At 37.4% G+C, this 24,772-nt stretch overlaps 1 protein-coding gene across 2 annotated transcripts in view; it reads right to left on the bottom strand.

Moving 5' to 3' along the window:
* Window positions 1-24,772, bottom strand: part of SPRED1 (sprouty related EVH1 domain containing 1) — a 79,270-nt gene that overhangs the window by 30,915 nt on the left and 23,583 nt on the right. For both annotated transcript variants that reach the window (XM_083349240.1, XM_083349241.1), the window contains exon 2: window positions 505-679. In XM_083349240.1, coding sequence (XP_083205366.1) covers window positions 505-679 — 175 coding nt within the window. The remainder of the gene's footprint in view (window positions 1-504; window positions 680-24,772) is intronic.

The following is a 24,772-nucleotide window of genomic DNA, read 5'->3' as shown; positions in this document are numbered from 1 at the left end:
TGTATGGACCTCAACTCCCAGAATTCCCCAGTCAACATGGGGGATCACAGGATTAACATTTAACACTGCAATAAATTTAACAGTACTAACAATATATCTCTTTCAAATTTTGTAATCTTATGGTGTATTTTATAGATTTATGGTGATAATTACTACAAGTCACTTTAAACCATTTTTACATATCTCCAATGGAAGAAATAGGAATATTTTAATGGGTTTTTCAATTAACCACATTTAATCCAACAGTACTTTCCAAATGATCAGAAAATGTTATGAACTTTGAAATTTAAAACCATTTACTAAAATGTGTTTAGGTGTATATATAAATGTGCACATATGCGTGTGTGTGTGTTTGCATGTGCACGCACGTACAAACACACACAGAGAGAGAAAGAGTAAAGGAACATGCACACACTTATAAACAATAGGGTGTTCCAAACTGTTTCTTATGGAGTTACTTTTGACTTACAATTAATGGCACAAAACAGGCATAATTATTTTTACCGTTTTATCCCTGAGACGTTCCCCATGTATAAGGAAATCAGCACAGCCACTTTCTTCTTGGTGAATGACTTTGAAAATGGTGACGCAGCTTAGTCCACCGCCTGCAAGTGGTAACCATCCACCACTTGAGTCATCACGGGTCATCACCACAGCTCGCACACGGGCATAACTATTACTGAAACAGATCAAGGATAAAAAAAAATAAGTTTTCTACGTTGGGAATGAATAAGATCAAATTAAGTCACTGCATAGCCATGTTAAATTATTCAAACCATCTAGTTAAAGGTGTGATATCCCATGACTGTCAGCAGCATTGGGAATCTATTTGGTAATCTGAACTGATTACTGAAGAGTCATGGTGGCACAGTGGTTACAACCAGTACTGCAGGCTAATTCTGCCGACTGCCAGCAGTTCAATCTTAACTGGTTCAAGGTTGACTCAGGCTTCCAGCCTTCCGAGATTGGTAAAATGAGGATCCAGATTATTGGGGATAATATGCTGACTATGTAAACCGCTTAGAGAGGACTGTAAAGCACTGTGAAGCGGTATATAAGTCTAAGTGCTATTGTTATTGCTATACAGTTTACTTGAACATATTTGGGCAAATGATGCAAATTTTGCAATGTTGTTGGAAGCATCAACGTCAACGTCCCTCCGTCCAGTCCGCTCCCACAGAGAGGGCCTCCTAAGGGTTCCACCAGAGGGAGGGCGTTCTCTGTGGGCGCGCCTGACCTATGGAACCATTTACCGGTTGAGCTCCGGATGGCTCCCGACCTTCGCTCCTTCCGACGCGACCTAAAAACATATCTGTTTGAGCAATCCGGTCTGGTCTGACGGGTTCTGTTGTAATTATTGTTTTAAGGTAACTATCTTCTGCATTTGGGCAAAATTAGGGTTTAATTTGTTTTCAATATTTGTATTTGTGCATTCTGTTATTTATGTCACTGTTCACCGCCCTGAGTCCTTAGGGAGAAGGGCGGTATACAAATCAAATAAATAAATATAAATAAATAAAAGCCTAGCTAGTTGGATCATCAAGAGAATGAATTACTGTGGCCTGGTCTTAATGCTATTGGTAGGGATTTCCAGTGGTACGTATATGAAAAGGTTGACTCAGCCTTCCATCCTTCCCAGGTAGGTAAAATGAGGACCCAGATTGTTGGGGGCAATAAGCTGACTTTGTAATAATGCCGCTTGGGGTGTGTGTGAAAGCGCTAACAAGCAGGCATATACAGAGAATGAAGGCTACTGCTAAGCTTGTAAGCCGCCCTGAGTCTTCGGAGAAGGGCGGGATATAAATGTAATAAAAAAAAATAGATCCAAGATAGGCACTTTATTGCACAAGCGAAGTCAAAACAGTGTAACAAATCTTCTCTTCCCAAGTTAACTAAACCACTTTGGCTATGATAGTCTTGCATCAGCATGTGTAGCAAGGCAGTGTTGGTTAGGGCTGGTAACCAGGACAACATATTATTTGATACAGTTCTGTTTATATTCAGTGCTACATTCGCTAATTTGGTGAGAAGGGAGCAGACACAGATTGGATCATAATAACTTGTCACAAGAAAGCATAAACTAAATAAGAGATTATCACAATCTTTGCTCACTTGCTTCCTGCAAAGAGTTACTTAACTGCCAGTAAATGCATAGTTAATTTTACCATCACTGCCTTTTTGGGATATGATGATGGAAGGTCAGCATCCAGTAAAATTAAACAGTAACAGGATTAATGTTACATTCATTCTTTTTTCCCCCAGTGATATTTAAGTTGAAGCTTTTGGAGGAAGAGTTAAAAGATTGTGCAAGGGACATTTAGTCTACCCCAATGTAATCTAATTATAAAGTACAGGGCATAAAGGGCATGTTTTACATTTCCTTTTCTGTTGTTTATCAGTGTTGATGGGAAAAAAGCTTTTTTAAAAAAGACCTTGATACATTTATTTTAAAAAAGAGAGTTAATATGCTTTTAGCTACTCTTTGGTACCAAAATGCCAAAAGATCAGTTAAAGAACCAAAGTTATTAGATTTCTAGATGGAAGGCACAAGCACACAAGGTCATACCATTTTAATGAAGAATAATCTGAAAATAACACTATTCTCCTTTACTGTATTTGTACCAATCAGGTTTATCTTTTCTTCAAGAGCTTTACTGCACGGTTACTATTGATCGAATACGGTAAAAGTGATCCAATGTGGTAAACAAATTAGAGCAACAAACACTTTACTATAAATTATACAACCAGAATCCAATCCAATCCACTCAAACATACTAGAAGGGCCCCGTATAGTGTTCATTAGTATTTTTTAGTAAATTGACAGATTGGATTTAGCCAAGAACTCCTGTAAAAATACTCATAACCAAAGTTAGTGGAAAAGCCACAAAGAAGTTGCAAATTCATCAGAACAACATATTCAAGATTGCCTTAACAGAAAAGGACACTCAAATTTTACTTATAAGCAATTTCAAGTACTGTATATAGGCATTCTATTGTCTGATAAATGTTGTATTTCAGATCATTTTTCAATGGATTCCAAAGGTTTTCCTTTTATTTTCAACCCAAATTATGAAAAAGCAATGCTATCTATACTGCAAACTCTCTTTAATGTAAATAAACTTTTTGTTTTATTTGCTATCACTGCATTTCACCACAGTCTCTTGGGATGTGACAAGGAATTCTGAAATTTTAATGACAGGTAATCTTATAGCCTAGTTAGAATTCTGCACAATAATAAACTTAATATCCTGCTTAGCTCATGTGGGCATATGGAAATATGAAACGGAAATTCATTTTCTTGTCTGCCAGTATTAAAGGAAGTTCTGTTCTGCAGGGAAAAACAGTAGAGAAAAAAAATTATACCAGTATCATGTCTAATTTTTCCATCACATTAGGGATATAGAACAACTACGAAATCTCCCATCTGACTATCCCCTTCATGTCACTTTTTTGATAATAGAAAGGCCATCATTCCCTCGCCTCCTCCCCCACCCAGCATCAGCCATTTGACTGCCTACTGGCCTTGGATTTGTAATTTTCTGCTGGCTTCCCCACTGACTTTCTCCTTGCACAAGCTTCCCACAAACAAAATAAATGGGGAAACCAGCAAGAATTCAAGGGAGGGAGGGAGGAGAGAAGAAGATTCCCAATGCCGCTTACCAGCTTCCCACAAGGAAATTCAATAAGGAAGCCTGCAGGTAGTCGGAAATCTTCCATTACTCTTTGCCCACACCTGGTCATTCTGTTTGTGTTTAGGTAAGGAAATATCTGTGAGATGATGACCCAACAGCACATCGGTTGTCTAATAAATATATGTATGTGTTGACAGAACAGTAATTGTCAGTAATTGTCCCTTTTCCCTACAACACCATAGGATTCCTAAGGGTAAATTTCATGCTATGGTGATTTATGGGAAAGGACAGCAATTGCATAACAAATTCAAACAAACAATTTTCATCCACTACACTTATACAAAACCACAAAAATAAGGACAAATGTACCTATTAATATGTTTATTGCCACACTGAAATACAACCATGTATGGAGAGGTGCTACATGCCATGAAAGAGCAATAAATAAATAGGGATCCAACAGTATTGAGTTCTAAAGCAAAACAATCCCTTGGATCTTGTGTTTTATGCCCACTGTACCTATCAACGGCTCCTTAAAGAAGATGTGCCTTTTCTGGGACACGTATGTTAGCTCTGCAGCCCCCAGTTCTCTTTTATCATATTCTCATTATATGCTAAATAAAACATAAAGTCCCCAGAAAATGTGTGTCTGGATGTTGTTGCCTTGTCACCATAACTTTAATTCAATCCTGTACAACCCAGGGGCAGCACAGTTTCTATATGAGCACAGGAAATGGCACAACTGGTTTTAAGGAGCTGCTGATAGGGACAGCAAGCAGGCCTAACAGATTTTTATTTTAAAATTTTAATTTATTTTAAAAAGGCAATTAGTTGGGTTAATTTAGTAATTATTTCCTATTGTCATATTAACATTTAACTTACAAAGTTTCATGATGTAACAAAGTAGTAAAATATATTTTTTCCCTCATTTGGACAAAACACCAGAGAAATATTAATACAGTGTAACTTCACAGAATACTGAGCTTTGTATGTTCTTCTATCAAATCAGACCTAAGAGTGACAATCTAAAAGAATAAAAACATGAATCACAGATAAAAAAACACTGAAAAGAGGGTGGACTTTTTTTTGCTATTTAAACATTACTATTTAGACCATAATGCAGAATTAGCTTACTCTTCTTCCATTAATGACAGGTGTGGGTGGAAGAAAATATATAAAACAAAAATAAATTATAATCAATATTTTAGGATATCCAGGTTTAGAGAGACACTATGAAGGAAGAGATAAAAGGAGTGACAAACTCATTCAATTGCTTCACTTAGTTCTAAACAAAATTCAAATCTGTACTAATGCTTTGAATGCAATGTGTTCTTGGCAAGAATTCTTCTTGACTTCGTTGTCCACAAAGAAAGCATTTTCTTTTAGTTTGCTACTGTACAAGCTATTCAAAATTGGGAAACAGATTTAAAGGCCCCATATAAAATGCTCTTGAAGTGTGGAAGCTTATAATGAAACTTGTACGAAGATGCCATATTCATAATCTGCCATTTTAATACAATGATTCTCCCTTGGAGAAATACCAAAACATCAAGGGTGAACACAGAGCTTAAATTTTAAAAGAGCAGCAATTTGCTAGGACAATACTGCTTCTTCCCTCCATGGAGGATTGAGAACAAGTCTTATGTTTCCTTCCCTTCTCCCACTCTGAATACTTAATGATTGCTGAGAGGTTCAGGACTGGTTTTAAAGTAAAGCTCCTGGAACAATCAGGATAAGGAATTCTCTACTGCACTCACCAAGAATGACCCCATATACAAATAAATATAAGTTCAACTCCTGAGAGACAAGGACGGTATCCATTTTGATGAAGTATAGGAAAGAAATCTTGGAAGCTGGCCTTGCTATTTGTTAATTTCTGCCTGCTTTGTAAAGTTTTCAGTTCACTGTCCATACACAATATTTGCAAGATGCAAGACAGCTTTTTGTCATTTTTGTCACATCGTGATTCTCCTAAAGGGAACAAAAAAGACCAAGCAAAGAAACAGGCTGAACATGTGCACATGTATACACAGTGCTTTTTTTCTTTTTTAAAAAAAGTGCTGGAACTCTCATCTTGGTGGGTGCAGGAGGTGGTGGCGCTGCTGCGGTCATGGGCATGAGGGGTGTTGGCGGCGGGATGCCGCCCGGGGCCAAAACCAGCATGGCTGCTGCTGTGGGAGCAGCAGGGCCCGCTCTACATGGCAGGACTCCGTGGAGGGCCAGTGCGTGCCAGGCGCTGCAGGGCAGCCACGTACGCGCGCAGGGCGAGGCGACGGTGGTGCAGGTCAAAGGGCTTTCGAAAGCCAATAGAGGGAGTAGCACAGCTTGCGCAAAAGCTTTTTTTGTGTGCAAAAAAAGGGGAAGGTATACAAAAAGTAATCCCTGGATCTGAAAAATGTTCCAATTATTCTCTGCATTTTTTATACATGTGCCTGTACTATATGCTCAGCTTCTCACATACTTTTTCTGTACAGCCGGAAACAGAAACACATTGGAATTTAGATTTTCTTTAGCAGATTTATGGCTTGCCTTAATGTGAAAACCAGAAATTATGATCTAAAATAAACTCTAGACAAATCTTCTCAACCTTTCTGACTCCACGGACTGACAGTGGGGGATGGCATGGTTTCATGCATGCAATCTAGATCCCACGCATGCATAAATGAAGCTTTGAATGCTTGCCTGCCACTTCCGTGGCCTGGGTTCTCAACAAGCCATGGCCAGTACTGATCCACAGCCTGGGAACTGGGGATCCCTGCTCTAGTCAATTTCCAAGCCAGTTTTAGCCCTTCAACTGCTTTTGGAAGTTAATTTTAAACTTAATTTCTAATTTGCCCATAAGAAAAGTATCTGTTAAAGCAAGGCGGTGATTAAGTAAAAGCTAATCAAATATAACAGTGCTTTGTACAGAATCAATCTTATGTATGAGCATTACCTACATTATGGTTTAATTCCACATAACCCTATGACAGATCATATATTAAGTGATCATATATTAAGTTTCTAGTATCATTTATAAAGTAGGAATAATAATCTAATACAGTATAAAAGAACACATAAGCTATTAACTATTTTAATGTGCCATATAGAATTACTTTAAATTTGCAATGCCCATTCCAATATTCAGAGTCTTTTGTTCCAAATAAATCAGATAAAGTGATAGTTTTGATTATAAAAACCAGAGTCCAAACATCATATTGTATTAACCAACCTCCAAAGGAAAAATTATACTCTAGGAGCATTAATTACATATGAAAAGATGTAGAGCAGATGACCTCAAATCCTTCAACAGTAGAACAGTGGTCAAATCCATCAACGAATGTTGAAGTCAGTTTGGTATCCCTCAATTGGGTTTGACAGATAAACAAGCCCTTCCACTTCAGCCTGTTTCACTTGTAATTTTACCATATTTTCCGGTGTATAAGACGACTCGGCGTATAAGATGACCCCCAACTTTTGAGATGATTTTCATGGGTTAAAGTCTTATACGCCGGAAAATACGGGTAAGTAGGAAGTCAGGGCTGCTTCTCAATTAGGTGAAGGTTTATCAAGAGCTTTTAGCCTCGAGATCAGCTTTGCTCTGCCTCGCCTAAACCTCGTCTCCTCTCGTCTACTTCAGCTACACGCGCTGGCTGTTTTGGCCAGGAGCAACGAGCATTGTGGCCCAACACTTCGGGAAGGCACCAGGTCTGAAAGAAGGCGGTTCTTTCCGTAGGTTAGTTAATGAACAGGGCGGCGGAGGGCGGGGTGGTGGTGGTGAAAGAAACAGGCTCAGCCCTGTGCCGCAAGTTTGATATTCACCCCCCCAAGGCCGCCTTCTACTTCAGGGCGGAGGGGCGACCCCGGGTTGCTGAAGCCCCAGCGCCAGCTTTTCGCTGCAGTCTGCCTGTCGCAATTCCCGAGCTGCGGCTTCCCGGGTGGGTGTTGCTGTAGGTCTGGCCATGGCACCACGCCCTGAAGTCAAACTCCCAGGGTCAGGTGAAGCTCAGCTCCGCGCGAACATGTCAGGTCGGCCTCCGCCTGGCTTCCCGCGCTCCCTTGAGCTCTCGTGCTGGCCGAGCGCCGGCGGCTCAGCACGCGCTTGACTCCCACTCCCTTCCAAAAAAAAGGGGGGGGTCTGCTGCCCTAGGACGCCGGTAAGCTGGAGCCTCAGCCTCAGTTGGGCTGGTCGGTTTATTTATGAGGAGGCTGTCTTTCGCCATTCTCGAGCGCTGGATTTGTCCGTTTCCACTAACGTCTCTGCTCCCAAGGATTTACTATTTTCCGGCATATAAGGCGACTGGGCGTATAAGACGACCCCCGACTTTTGAGAAGATTTTCATGCGTTAAAAAGTCATCTTATACGCCGGAAAATACGGTACTTCTTCCAAGTGGTCATCTATGAATTACAAAGCCGTGTTAGGAACGTGTTAGCATTTTGTAAATTCTTTGGGAGCACCTGCCCCATGGATCCCATATAATTTCCCCAAATTGTATAATTCCTAAGACGAACATAATGGATCTGAAATAACAGTAATATTGCCTGAGATCAGTGTAGAAGGCGGTAATCACTCAACCCCCCCCCCCAAAAAAACCCCTCAAAATACAAACATTTGCAAGCAGAAGTTAAATGACTGTGGCAAAAGAAAATAAAGATAGTACCAATAGTAATAGGTGCCCTGCAAGCAATCCCAAAACATGTTCAAATCCACTTGAACACCATCGGCCCCAGCAAAATTCCCTTTGGTCAATTGCAAAGGGCAGGTTGATTAGGAACAGCTTCCATCCAGTGATATTTTTAATACCATTGAACATCAACATCTGCCTATCCCAGTGCCTTGAAAAGGACTCCATAGATAAGTAGAATTGTCAAATCCACTCTAAACATGGCTATGTGATCAACCATCAAAATAATAATAAACTGGCCATGATGATCCTAGTAGTTATCCAAGGAAAAAGTCTTGGATGGCACTTAGAAAATTTGAGCACTGATTTCCATCTGTCAATTACAAAAGGCCATACTGCTTGGATTTGCACAAATACTGCATGGATACATTATGACATCCTAGATTCTTGGGAGGAACTTGATGCAAATGAAGGCCAACATTAGCTAAGCAACTGATAGCTGTATATATAATGATTACTCCAACAATCATAAGCTCCAATCGACCAGATTTCTTGGATTAGAAAAAAAGAGCATTAAAATTTTCATTTACTATGACAATATTTTTTTACATATGTGTAGAGAACAGGGAATATCATATCATATTCTTGCAGATTTGAGCCACTTAGGGTATGTTCCTTATGGTAAAAAAGCTTTGTGCAGTAGTTTATACCGTGTGGACCAAGATTTTGTTAAACGAAGATAAAAATTCAATCCCCTCATGGCTATCATGAATCAAAAAAGAAACATATGTTTTGATCCTGAAAAAAACACATATTCAGGCTTTGGAGATTTATTTTATCGTAAGAATGTCTATTTTTTTCCTCCTAGGTATCATTGCTAATTAACATCAGATAAATGCCACCCCCCATCAAGTAGAGTTTCCATTAGCAATGATGCAAAACAATTTACAAAATAAAAGTTCTAACTTCAGTTGAGCAAAAATAAAACCATAGAAGCTAGGAATAAACAACTGTATCTTTATTTCAGACAAGGATTTAAGATGATGAATGACGTACCTTACTACCAGGAGGGAAAAGGTTATTCAGAAGTTGATATTGGATATAGCTAACATCTTTTTTTAAAAATGAAAATCCTGTTCAACCCTGAGGTTTTAATATGAATAAATTTCTCTATTTAAAAACCCCTAATATTTTAGCATACATTACAAGAATCCACTGACTTATGACTGAGCTATGATAGGTACCTGAAGTTCCAAAAAAGCAAAGGTGTTGTGCTACAAGGAAGCAATTATATTTATGTGGGGCAGTTCTAGTTCCTTAACCACTGAGGTTCCTGAATCATCTCCAACTTTTATAAGAACAGCATACCATTAATTCTATTAGGAAAAAAGCCATACATTCAAGATGTGGTATTATAGTAACTGCTATCACTGATAAACTACAATCACCAACATTACAGAATCAACTAAATCTTGAGTAAAAGTAATTAAAGCAATTAAACGAATAGTTTAGACATAGCTGTTTAAAACTTTATAGAATGGTAACATAAATTTAATAAATCCAGAGACTTCAGAAATGATACTATTCCAACACAGTTCTCTGAAGCAACAATTATTTGCTTACATTTTGCTTTCTCTTGTCTAGCTAGTAATAAAAACGTTGGAGAAACCTATGGAAAAGTATGATAGTTATTTCAGACACTGAAATGATGTGTTTTCTAGCAGATAAAAAACTATTTCCTATATAAAATGTGGTTATTCTATCTTAAAATATATGCAATTTGATGAAATCCATGATTATTGCACATTTCTTCAGAGGCTGTATTATTTGCTGGAAAACTATGTGATGTTTTCTATGTAGTTTTCTTATGCCATGCCTAATCATAAAAGGGATATAACACATGGATTATAATCTAATTATAATCCATGTCCCGCTATTCAGTTGTTAAGAAAACTAAGACTTGATCTGTGCCTGGGTAAAAAAAAAACCAAAAATCTTGGAGAACACTTAGAAAATCTCTGTGTTGACAGAATTTCTTTTTGTCAATTATTAAAGGCCACACTGCTTAGGTCTGCACATAATATTACAGTGATACATTACAACACCCTAGGTTCTTGGGAAAACCTTGATGCGTATGAAGGCCGATACCAGATAAAGCAGCGGTCCCCAACCTTTCCGGCTTTGTGGACTGGCAGACAGGGCATGCGTGCTGCTTGTACAAATGCAGCTTCATGCGTGCTTGCCTGCTACTTGTGCAGCCCGGTTCCTGTGGCACTGGGCCAAGTACCGGAGTTTGGGGACCCCTGAGCTAAAGAACTGGTGAATGTAATTTTTACATTGTGTATATAATAATAATAATAATAATAATAATAATAATAATAATAATAATAATAATAATAATGATGATGATGATGATGATGATGATGAAGAAGAAGAAGATGATGATGATGCCAATAGTAACAGGCATCTTGGATGCAATCCCAAAACAACTAGACCACCACTCAAACATCGTCAACAATGACAGAATCACCATCAGTCAATTGCAAAATTACTTGGAATAGCTTACATCCTGCAATGATACTTTTAGTACCATCAGACAATAAGATCTGCCTATCCCAGGTCCTTGAGAAGTGTTTGATAGGACGACAACAATGCCAAATCTAGTTTAAATATCCGGCTGGCTGTGTGACTAACCATAACAACAATGTATTAAACTTATGCTGCCTACCACTAATGATTCTACTCCCTGAACACAGATTTCCCAAGCAACTTCATACATATATATGCTGTTTCAACAGTAAAAACTAAATTAATGAAATACCTTCCGTTCACAGTATGCAAAGCTACATCACACTGAAGCAGCAAGGTCCAGAAAGAACAGTAGGACAAGCAGGCTATGTAATGTACTAGCCAATCCAGTAAACCAAGAACAAACACAGGAATGTAGCCTTAGGCAAATTCAACTGAAGCTAACTATTTTTTTTTAAAAAAATCTAGTAAAACTATACCCGGCTTGGAAAGAAACATATTTTCTAAAAAAAAAAACCACCCAAAATAATGATATTTTTAAAAAGTGCTGCTTAGCTAGTCTTTTTCTATTTTCCTTATCCACCTGATGATATAGGTGGCACATTACAGAATCCTGACTTAATGCAAATTAATTAGCATTTGCAAATTAGCATTCACCTATGAAAAGGTAAATTTTGGGCTATTCATGTTTATCTCTCTTTCAGTAGAGATCTGGCACAGCTAGTACTTCAGATGCTTTATTTGAATCAACTCAACTCTTCCTTTATGACAAAGTTTAGTTGACTGAAAATTACTAATCTAGCTCACATAAGATACTGTTGGCCAAAGTATTTTTATATATAGGCCACTAGGAACAATATTTTTGCTCAACTACTCTTGCTAGGAGTATAATTCTCATAATTCCTACTCTCCAGGAGCTTGATTGGAAATTCTGGGAATTAAAATCCCAACATATCTTGAGTGCATAAGTTGGGGAACTTCTTTGTGGCAAGCCTTGCTCAGGTAATAACATCATAGGGCACATACACAGAGCATGCTGCAAAAAACACAGCATGTTTCTATTAATTTGCACTTCAAAAAACTATCCCCCTTTGGGCACTAAAATATGTTGCCTCATCAGGGACTACTAACACTTCCTTGATTCTCATGCAGATTGAGAACAGGAAGATTTTTAAAAATTTTAATAATGTAAAGTAAAAAAAAGGTTTTTTAATATTATGAGTAGGGTAAGAGACGAGTTCCTATCCCCCCTCTGTAGAACTCCTTGGTGCCTGTACAGTTAATTAAACAAGCAAATAAATTAATATATAATGTGCCTGCTCAAAAGTCACATTGTTTGAACTAAACAGCCTTATAAATTTTAACAATCAATCAATCAATTGGCAGAATCTCTTAGCCAAATGTTCTTTCATTTCATCTGCTCTGTGAGCTTGGCTAAGCAAGGCAAGCCATCAATAATGAGCAAGTTGATTAAATGCATAGGACAAAATCAATACCTATCTAGCTTGTATACCGTCTACTGGATCCCAAAGACCTTGAGCAATTTACACAAATCAAACAACAAAGCCAACTCCTCCACAAACAAGTGGAGCATGGAAGCAATATGAAATATTGCCCCTTCTTCTTTGGCTAGTAACTGAGGTCATGACCTCTTTCTATTATCTCCTATCTGTTGCAACATTATCTTTTTCTGTAAGGGAGATACAGGATAATCTTATTTTTTTTGTCTTCTTTCTTACACCTCATTCTTTCTCTTTCTCTACATTACTTACTTTCAATCTCCACGCCTTGATTTCTCAGGTTGTAAAGACCATCTTTATACTTGTTACATATAAGGTGGGTTATAAACAGTCTATTTTTCTAAGCAACTGAAGTAGAATAAATGCTTCTTGAGGATATTTTTAATTTTCCAAATTCTTTATTACTATCATAAACACAGTTATATCCAAATGTTTGGGCACCCTGGACAAAACATATTCTTCAGTGAATCTCAAGTGAACATACAATATTCACATGGTTAAAATTATGCCCCACATTTTTCTGTAAATTTGAATCCAAACTATTTATATGCATTTATTCAGATAAAAAAACAGATATAACTTGCAAGTTCTGACACCCTCTTCCATCAGCCAAGCTTGCAGGAAGTTGTACTTCAGAGACATCTGAAAATTTACTAGTTCTTATTCATTTTAATAATAAAGCATGATCAGCAAATCAACATATGTAGCTTCATTGTCAAACATGCAGAATAACATGGATCTAGATATTAAAGTTCAGCTTGAATGGGAAAGATCCAGAGTAACACTGGAACATTTTTTTTATTTATCAATCACTTTTACAGATAATATTTTCTTTTCTCTATTATTTCGTTGCACTGTGTCAGACTGGAAAGTGTTAAAATTAAGGATCAAAACCAGACATCATCATCACCAGGACCACCATTTCTTGGATGCCACTGCTGAAATGGGAAAACAAGACAATGGAACAATACTTATTAAACTGAGATGAATGCTATTTGTAATAAAACTGTGATTTTTTTTTAAAAACCCTAAATTAATGGGAGTGAAGTCTAACAGAAAAAAAATGAAATTCGTTAAAACTGAGGTTTGTTAAATGGAGTTTACTGTATTTTTCTCACAGTCTTACCAATTTGACTAATTCTTACAGCAGACTTTTCCACCTGCTACTAAGTTATCTTGCTTTTTTATGGGTAATAGATATCAAAGACCAAGGACAAATCATTGTATCTTTATTACATTCTGTTTGGCCAAAACCAGAAGTAGGGATATACAGGTCAGAATTCTCAAACCAAGTCAGAAGACAAGTCCAACAACTTGTCAGGTTTTAAGAAAGACGTGTCCCAAAATATTATACAATGTAAGAATAAACATTCTCTGGGGATATGGACTTATTTGATAGCAAAATTCTACTCAGCAGGGGCACCTTCTTCTAAAGCTGACTGCTGTACTATAGGTAAAGTCCAAGCAGCTTTAATACTAGACTTTCACACTGTGGTTAGATTGTGATTTTCATGCTTCATGTACTTAAATCTAATGTGTGAACCCTGGCATGCACCTGACCGTGCCGTGAAATTCCTGGCTTTCTGCAATGACTTGATTATTCATTCGTTTGTTTCACTTCTATATGCTCCATACATGTATAGGACACAGAAAAATTCACCAGCAACATCTTCAGTGTGGTTGCCTTATTTCAGCAATTGTTCCCCAGGTCTCCTATAATGCGTATTCACATGACACTAATTAAACTGCCTCCTCCCTTCCTGTCTCATTTGTAATCCCCATTAACTGCTCAACCCATGATATCAGAAAATGTAGTCACCCAAAGCTGAGCTCATCAAGAAATATTGTGTAATAATATCTGCATAAAGGAGATTGAAGGGATTAAAAACAAGCACCCCTGCTAAAATATTTTAATCTCCCTCTCTTTTGAATAGAAGATGTGAAAATCAGCATATATTACACTTATTCATTAATTCTTCATTTGGAGTTTAGAAGGATTGAGACAGAAGTGATTTTTTTTTAAAAAAAAACACCCAGTTGTCTCAAAATTAAAATAGGGGCACTCCTAGTTATAACTCCTAGTTATGCAAACATTTAATTTATTTCCTTGGGCAATTTAGATAAATGAGAATGTATTTTGTATTTAAGAGTCAAGGAAGTATAAGGGTAATCAGATATCCAGATCACACCTACCTTTCTATCTTTATGTCTGTTTACAGAGTCCAAGTCACTCTTTTTATGAACGTCCCACACACCAGGAAATACACACTACATCAAACAGTTCAAAGTAAACTTTCAAATACTAGAAAGTTCATTATGAACAGATTATATTGTCAATTTCAGCTTTACAATGACTCCAATGACTCCATATTAAAATAGGTTAACCATAACTCAAATGTAGATGTCCTATGAAGGATGAGGAACTTGTGGTCTATGCTACTGGCAGTCAACACCTATAAGCACCACCATCAAATGTGATTCAGTAGCAACTGTTCAACAATTTTTCTTCAAGCCTTCTACTCATATTTTTTATGATTCATACAGTAGCATGTTTTATATGCAAAAGATTTCAGATTCAATTCTAAAACAGAGCTTTGTTTGCAGACCTGGGGACATCATAGAGCTAGAACGATCAGTTTCCTAGGTTCATATATATTTAGATGTACATACAGTACACCACAAATCTGAATGGCTACCTTAACATCTGAGAAATTGTTTTCTTCTAACAATTCTCCCATGCAAAAATCTTGTGGACTTGTGACACATACCACCAGCATCCACTAAAAGGGGTCTGTCCAATTTGGGGGCAGTACTAAGAGAGGTTTTCTTGATCTTTAAGCTGATGATCCAAAAATATAACTCTAAATTAACTACTTGGTACTTAAAGGAAAGAAAGACAATGGCATCTAAAAATATTTCACTGTTCTCAAATTTGAATATTATTGGAAATTACTGGAAATCTGAAGAGAGGTTTCAAATATGCTATACATGCAAAGTTATCTAAGAATATATTACTAGGATAGTTGATTTCTGCAAGAAGAATGAGGAAAAAGTCTAAAAGCAAGAACAGAAAGGTTCTTAGCTGGCTACAAGAAACATTAAATAACAACCATATACTTGTATACCTAGAAGTAAGCTTTTATGCATTTGATGAGGCTAATTTTGAGCAAACAATTCTAGCACAGTATAATTGTACCCGGGGTAAAATGAGATGTACTGATATTTTGCCATGCAAAAAAGTATCTATTCCCCTTATGCAATAAAGAATTATAAATAATTGTATTGATACCAGTAAAATTTGGCACCCAAATTGCAGTTTCAACATTGTAATGTTTTCTTTGATATTTTGGAGAAATAAATACATCAAACCTCTGTAAATCTTAACAAATTTGTTTATACACCAAAACAAGTGAGGAAAAACATTGGCCCTCTCCCTGTTGTAATGTTCTTGTTGCTGCAAATGCTCTGGGCCCTCTGAAACCAGCAGAATACAGAATTGGAAGGGTTAGAGTTTATATAATGAATATTGTCCCATCCCCCTCCCCAAACTCAATGAGGCCTATGATGTAATATATTTCAAAAGCACTAAAGAGTGCTGTGTGCTGCAAAAGGAACACAGGCATAACAAAGCTAAAGAACTTTTTCAGAGCAGGCATGGCATGCTAAACACTCTTGTTCTTGCTAGGGAATGAGCTGGTAACAAGGCTTTCAAGTTCTTCAATTGCTTGGAATGAGAGTAGTATGAAAGATATATAAAGGATAAGAAGGTATATACCAGTATAAGTGGAGTGTATATCTCCACCCAACATGATGTATACTCCATTTTGATGTAATTTCTATTGTGCCCATTTCTAACCAAAAACATAACATTGAATTTTTGTTATCTGAACATCATTTATTAAAATTGAATCAATTCAAGTACTATTTGAAACTTTACTATGATTCTAAACAGAACTGGTTATTTGGTTATTATGAACTGCTGTTCTTGGGAGTGGGCTATGTATAAGTAAAGAAATATTTTCTGAAAAATTTAGGAAACAATTTTAGAGTTACTGATTATTGTTTTGCTGCTAGTTTGCAGCAATAAGTTGACTTTGGGAGGTACTTGGATCGGGACCATCTGTAAATTCTACAACAAAATAGTAGGCAAAAAAGTTTAATAAAAATGTTTATAGAAGACAGTGATGGTGACAAAATTTTAGAAGATATTTCCATAATGCTAACAAGAAAATGGCAAGAAATCAGAATTTGAGTTTGACTCAAGGCATTCTCTACTGTATTATTATTATTATCCACATTAGTATCGTTATTATTTTACTGCATATTTTTACATATTTCCATCCAAGTCCAGGAAACCAAGGTTGAATGAGCAGATAGAAATATAAATAATTGTATGTGGTTACTTTCTCTGCTTTCCAGGCCTGCCATTTTAACTTTCACTAATTGTTATTCCACCCTTTTTTTCCTATTTAAGGATGTATATCATGTCAATTGTGTTTTTTGTGGTTAAATTCATTTTATACTTTACTAGGCATTCCATGGAAAAGAGGAAATGCAAATCAACTGTTATTATTCCATTCATTCTCTCTAAGCCAGAGTGAGGATTTCATTATTTATACAGGAAAATGGTTGACAATAACAACCAAGCATAGAAAAGTATTTTTTCAGTATTTATTGTACAAGGAAAAATACTAAGTATATGATTAAAGAATACATATGACTTAAGAGAAGTGGGAAAGGGCTCAACTATTTCCCCACCCATATATTTGTATGATGAATACTTTAAAATGCGCAGCTTATCCTTATAGCAGGGGTGTCAAACTCAATTCCATTGAGGGCCGCATCAGCATTGTGGTTGCCCTCGGGGGGCTGGGTGGGTATGGCCAGGGTGGGCGTGGCCTACTGGGTGGGCGTGGCTAGAGTGCGTATGGCCTACTGGGTGGGCATGGCCAGCCCTACATCGTTCGCATCAAGGGTGCCTATGGGGGCCTGGGCAGGAGTGGGACAGATCTGAGGGTCTCTGGCAGAAGGAGGGTCTCTGGGCCAGGGCCAAGGCAGTGAGGGCCATTTCCTCACTGTTTCCAGGCTGGCTTCGTGGGCCACATGAAATCACTTCGCAGGCCAGATCCGGTTCCCGGGCCTTGTGTTTGACATGTCTGCCTTATAGCTTCAGTCATCTACAATTTTCAACAGGGTACTGCATGTATTTTTATTCTGATCCACCCAATAGGCTGGTGCGTGCTAAACCATTTTTTTCACTGATGGTATCAAAAGAAATTCAGGTGCACTTCTAACCTTAATTATTACATACCTTGCTATGCAAAGGAAAAAGCCTGTCTGAAAAATGGAGGAATTCAATTAGAAATTGTCTCTTTTGTGTGAAGATGCACCACAATATATATGATAAATGCATAAATGACACAGGGCATATAAATTTATTTATTTAGCGTATGGCATCTGCAGAGGTCATGCAATCACTGATATAAATTATACACTTATGTTACATTTACTTCTAAATTCATCCAGTTTAATGCACTTTAGAATATATAAAGCAGTACTATTTGATAATGGTGCTGGTTTGTGGTCTCTGGCTCATCTTTGACACACATTGGCACTATAATTTATCTGCATTTTGCTAATTCCTGGTCTGTTTTCTTCCTGAGAACGGAAATAGTGTATACTTATGAAAATAAATGTAGAAACCAACACAATATATCCTGAAATCCTTTTGCCACTATAAATGAAGCATTGCAGAACTGTGTAATATTTTATTAAACAACATATCATGCAAGAAAGTAAATTCAGTATAGAGGTACCAGAATATTGCACTCAAAACACATATTTCTGTGAATGAATTTAAGATCCACATCCCACACCAGATAACTAAATCTTATTTTCTATGAAATTTAAACAACATGGTCTAAGAACTGGAATCCCAATCTACTGAATGATTTCCATTCTTTTGTTTAATTGGATTTTCAGTTTGCTCACTTAGCCTATTTACTCTCCAAGAAATCTAGGACCTACTAAAAAATAGTGTCTTCTCCTCCCAGTTGAATTACAGCAAGCCATCTTAAAAGACAACATTAACTGATATTCCTGAAAATCACTAATTGGAGTTTCATCCTATTTATTTATAAAATGTCCGCATAAAAAACCTAGTACTTTGCTTACAGTTTGCCCACTGTTTGAGAAGAACTGTGATAATAAAGAGTACTCTACAAAGATAGAGAGGTGTAGATGAGAGATAAGTAATAGTTTCATGTCTGACCAAGCTCACTTTAGTAGTCATTTCAGAAGCAGTCAAATCCAAACACCCTATAATATGATTGCATGCTCTCAAAATTCAAAAATGGTTCTTGGTCTGAGAGATCTACTTTTGTTCTTATTTAGAGAATAAATTAACTATCACTGAGACTGTCTTTGTAGAGATCTGCGGAAATATATTTGAAAATATGGTATAAGCAATGTGTATCCTAGTGAATTCCAAGAGCTTTTTGATCTTTTAAACTTCTGAATCTTGAACCAGGCTACTTCAAGGAAAGCCTTCATATGCAACGTTTATTGTATAGTGTTGAAAAACACAGATGAGTGAAGAAGTTATGAGAAAAGGAACAACTATTCTTTCCACTCATATAATCTATATTTTAAAATGTGTTTCACCAAACGTATGGAATACGAATAACTATATGGAATCGTAAATGAAAAGAGCCATCAAATCCATCCCTATACTCCATACACAAATCCAACTAAAAAAGCATCTACAACAGATAGTAGTCCGGTAATCACTCAAAATACATTCCATGAATGGGAACTCACCATCTTTTAAGATGGTTCCATTACTGTCCTGCTCTTAATGATACTTTTATTCTAAATCACTAAGTGAAAACATTTGTTCTTTATCTTTGGCTTTTGCAATGGCAAAGAACAGGGTTTCATATTTTTGTGTGTGATGCCATGTAAATGATTAGAAAACTGCTAGAATAGTCCCCTCAGTGTTCTCCTCCTAAGTCTAAGCACTCCCTTTTCCATTAATTTCGTCACAGGAATTAATTTCTAATCTCCAAATCACCCTTGTTGTCTAGTTCCAACCCTGTTTCATTTTGTCTAAATCAGGGGTCTTCAAACTTGGCCCTTTTGTGACTTGTGGACTTCAACTCCCAGAATTCCTCAGCCAGCGTGCGTGGTCGAAGAATTCTGGGAGTTGAAGTTCACAAGTCATAAAAGGGCCAAGTTTGAAGACCCCTGGTCTAAATCATATTTAAGTTCTGATGATGGACACACTGTTTGAGGTGAAGTGTGATCACTGTAAAATAAAGTGAAACAATTTCTTGCTCTAACTTAAATACTATACCATATTCACTGAGATTCATATTATTCATAATTAACTATCATCTCAAAATCTCTTTCATGAGAACTAATACTAAGCCAAATAAACCCATTTGGTTTCTTTTTCTTAAGTAACTTTATATTCCTCTCTTATTAAATTTCATTCTGTTATTTTCACTTTATTTCTCCTTAACAAATTTTATGCTATCATTTAAGCCATACCATCCCAAATTGTCTCAGTTTATAATGCCCTTAGTATCTCTGTAATTATTTTCATTGTACCCCCTAGGCTAGTAGTCCATGCAGTGTAGAACAAATGTCAAGGTCAGCCATGTTTCCTTCCAAAATTTAAAATATCCTGAACTACCCATAGACTTTGCAAGCTATTAGCTATCATACCCATTCTTATGTCATTTGCAGTCTAATGATGATTTTCTCCATTTCCCTGTGAAAATCAATATCTATAGTCCTGCAGTCATTTTAAAACAGCAATAATGCATGAGTCATGAAATAATTATTTCTTCCATAATCTGGGAAGAAGCAAAGTAAGGAAAATTGTGGCTGACTAAAGATTGCTGAACTGTAATTCCTACCATCATTCATTCCTGCTCTTGCTGTTTGGAGTTGCCGAGAACTATAATTCAGCAACAGCTGGCAAGCTATATTTCCCTCCTCTGGGTCTATCCCCCACTGGGTCTACAATAAACCAAAGCTGAGCTTTTAAGTGGAGGTACCATATGGAAATCACTATGTATATAAGTTCATTCTACCTCTTTGCTGATTTTTAAACATTAAGCAAAAGTTAATGTTAAAATAGATGTTTCTAGTAGAGCTATGCAATGCTTTAAAAATACAGTATTTCAGAACTCTTTAAAACAACTATATCTTTTCTAGAGATCATGAGGTTGCCATGAGATTTGCAGCTGTCCTAAAGTTTCTATTTATTTATTCTGCTATACTCCAAATAACGTAAGCAGAACTGAAATACACCAAACTAATAAAAAAAACCTTCAATCCCATAATAATAATTAATAATAATCTCATATTTGAAGCTCAGAATTCAAAACTATTTATGCTTTCAAGCACTTTGGAACTGAATTTGAAGCACTGATTGTAAATTGTGTAGATTTTAATATATATTTAAATAACTAAAACACAGCAATGGATCTGTGTTATGAAAGGGAGGTGAATAGGATGTTGGGAAAGTAATTAGGGGCCCAATTTGTACAGGTAATCCCTGTGTTACAAGCGTTCTCTGAGCGAACATTCGAAATTATGTGATAAGCGCCCCCTATTGTTTACAAAATTGTCCCAACATTATGAATGTTGCCGCACCATGGCAGTTGTTTGCCCTTACGAGCGACTGCAGTGACACTGCAACATTCACCCTTGCTATTCCCTTCCTCCCCCTCTGGTTCTCCCTAGGCACTAAGCCTATGGATACTCACATTATGCCAATCGAGAGATCCTTCGCTTTCTTGGCTGTTTTGCTACTTTGTTTGGTGCGTTTGGAGAGAATGGAGGCCTAAAATAACGCAAGATCATGCAAGATCAGTGGGGAGATGATTTCACGTAATCTCATGGTAGTTTAGACTCTATTCTTTGTAACGGAGAACGGAACAGAAGCCAGGGGAGAACCGACCTCTGGAAGCACGCAAAAGCCTCCTGCAGCCTCCATTCTGGGCCTCCGAGGCCCAGAATGGACCTTTGGAAGCATGTGACTGAAGCATCCCCTGGTGTCATTTCCAGGCATCAGAGGCCTTTTCTGTGTTGCTGCCGCCCGGAAAGGATGCCGGGGGACACTTCAGCTGGGCTCCAAAGGGCTGTTCTGGGCCTCGGAGACCTCCTCCAGGCCTCCAAGGCCTTGAATGGAGGGCATGGGTGGCGGTCATGTGCTTCCAGAAGTCCATCCCGGGCCTCGGAGGCCTCCCTACAAATCCTCGAGTTCCGAATGGAATGGGCAGGCGCCATTACATTTGTAACTTGAGGACTACCTGTACAATTTAAGCTTTTATGGGGATTATTTATTTATAAATAATCTAAAGGGTTAGGGATATAGAAATCATTTGAAGGCAATGTTTTTTAGCTAAAATAATAGCAAAATAGGTGATTCAAAACCATTTCACAATGGTCATTTGCCTAAGGTTTCTGAAATGTATTACATGCAAGAGAAAAAAAGTTTTCCGTTTGTAGATGGAATATAATACATCCAGTCACTTTGTTTAGAAAAAAATGAGAAAATAAATTAATCACAGAAATATACAAAACATACTAATGCATTAGATTTATGAAATTCATTACGAATAATTTAATCCCACTTCATTTCTTGCAGTTTACAAGATACTATATGAAAACTGGTTCAAAGCCACTGTAGCTGAATTCATGTCTAAGGCAGAACTTTTCATGGTCTCCAGATTTCTAGCCGGATACCTTAACTGCTGTATCAAAGTAGCTCTCTTTGGTTCACTACTCAATGTTGTTGTTGTTAGTTGCGAAGTCGTGTCCGACCCATCGGGACCCCATGGACAATGTTCCTCCAGGCCTTCCTGTCCTCTACCATCTTCTGGAGTCCATTTAAGCTCATGCCTACTGCTTCAGTGACTCCATCCAGCCACCTCATTCTCTGTCGTCCCCTTCTTCTCTTGCCCTCAACCTTTCCCAGCATTAGGCTCTTCTCCAGTGAGTCCTTCCTTCTCATTAGGTGGCCAAAGTATTTGAGTTTCAGCTTCAGGATCTGGCCTTCTAAAGAGCAGTCAGGGTTGATCTCCTCTAGGACTGACCGGTTTGATCGCCTTGCAGTCCTAGGGACTCAATAGAAATATCTAAAAAACTGCTCTCTAGGATTCAAAGAAGGAAGAAAACTCTTATACCAGCAGACATATCAACAGAAAATTTGGGAGACAACTTTCACAATTCATTATATATAAAAGTGGATTATACAAAGGGAAGGTGACACACTTTTAGCTGTAGAACAAATGATCACATACAGGGAACATAGGTAGTCATATATTCCAACATTCCAATACATTCTATGGAATTTATTGACATTCCAAATTGAATTAAAATACTGTATCAACAGATTCTAAAGGGCTATAAAGCCATTTCTGATAACCATCCCACAGAACATTTCAGGTGGGGGGAAATGATTGGGCACATATATAATCATCATATATAAACAGCCTGGCTATGTACAATAGGTTAAGGAAAATTCCTTCCTGCCAATAAAGATGAGAGTCATTTTATTTTGAAATTGACTTCTTGGTACATGTTATTCCAGCACCTCAGGTATCCATCATGGACAAGTCTACTAAGTTTTCAAACTACATTTCAAAAGTATACACTTAGTTTGCATAGAATAAGATAGTTCTTGAACTATTTTATTCCTACATTAGCCAAAGATAGCCTCTCTTCAATCTGAGGTCATGCAAAAGGCCAAGATAGATCCCCTTCTGGTAGTTTCTTCTGAAAATACTTTCATAAGAAATAGTTTTACAAACATGGATCTAAATAATTATAATATAGATCACTTCAAAGGTACATTGTGTATGTTTTCTTACTTATGAGTAGCAGTTTCTAGTTCTAAATTCCTTTCAGAATGGTTTGATAACCTAGGAATTATTCAAAGAATAAATACCTTGTGATCAATTGTAGGACCTCTATCAGAGACAAATCACATAATTTATCCTACCATGTCCCCACAATTACATTATAATGCCCCATGTATCTTTAACCCAATAAAGACTGCTTGATTAAAACTAAAATGTTACAGATACAGCTGTAGTAGCAATTAGCTAAAGTGATCTATTTCAATGTTCACAAGTTTATTTGTCAGATGGCAAGAATACATTCTAATCTGGGAATGCATAAGAATTGGAGCATACAGGAGTTCTTAGTAGAGTGAAAATGTTTAACTATACCTTTAAACTTTGAAATCTCAAAGTAGAATTGATAAAACAGTGAGTAAAGGTGAAATTAATCATAGAGAATATAGCCTTTGATCCTTGGACAACAGGAAAAGCATAAGGAGGGCAGAACAGCACATTGTAAGAACAGATGCCTATCTGCACTACTTATAACCTAAATCATAGCTTTCATAGTCTATAGCATAAATTTATACGGTCACAGTCTAACAGTGTTGCTGTTTTCTCAAATGCATTACATGCTATATTAGAGATAAGCAATGCAAAGTTCTTGGACCAAATGTAGCCTTTATATGTATAACTTACTCAAGCAATAGTCAACCAAATATTACTTCTTCTTTTTTTCTCTAACACTATCTGAAAACCATGACCAAGAGGTCTATTCTTTGATAGAAGTATCTCAGCAACCCTCATGTGAACCCTGTTCTCCTGTTTGCTCGCAAACTAAGAAAACCCACTCATCTAAAAGATAACAGGATGAATCATATTGTTACATAACATTTTTAGAATTTTCCTACATTATTGAAATGTTAGGCTTTTGCACCCAACATGAGAAGAGTTCATTTTGCTTCTACCAGGTTCACCTGTACTAAACACGAAATTGCGTTTTTTCTATTCGTCTAGTCCAGACATGTCAAACACAAGGCCCGGGGGCCAGATCCAGCCCGCGAAGTGGTTTCATGTGGCCCGCGAAGCCATCCTGGAAACAGTGAGGGAACAGCCGCCACTGCCTTGGCCCTGGCCCAGAGACCCTCCTTCTGCCAGAGACCCTCAGATCTGTCCCACTCCTGCCCAGGCCCCCATTGGCACCCTTGATGCGAACGATGTAGAGCTGGCCACGCCCACCTAGTAGGCCATATGCATTCTAGCCACGCCCACCCAGTAGGCCACACCCACCCAGGGTGTGTTTGACACCCCTGGCCTAATCTCTTTTATCTGTTACTATAAAATACTATTCATTTTCCCTATAGCTAACAAAGGAATAGCTAGTCCCATGAAGATATATGGAACATAATTTCTCTAGCTTTTCATGCGCTCAACTGTAAAATTTGGCAAATATAGTGCATTATCCAAGTTTTCTCTGTTGTTATCCCTTCTTTTGTTATTTTTATAAATAATGCAAGGCAGTGAACATTTTCCTTCTCCTATTTTCCCCCGTAACAGCAACCCTGTAAGTTAGGTTGGGCTGAGAAATAATCACTGGCCCAAAGTCACCCAACAGGCTTTCATGGCTAAA

The sequence above is a fragment of the Vipera ursinii genome (assembly GCF_947247035.1).
Source record: "Vipera ursinii genome assembly, chromosome: 1".
NCBI classification, from domain to species: Eukaryota; Metazoa; Chordata; class Lepidosauria; order Squamata; family Viperidae; genus Vipera; species Vipera ursinii.
Note: the sequence above shows the minus strand (reverse complement) of the source record. Positions and strands in the feature narration are given on the sequence as shown.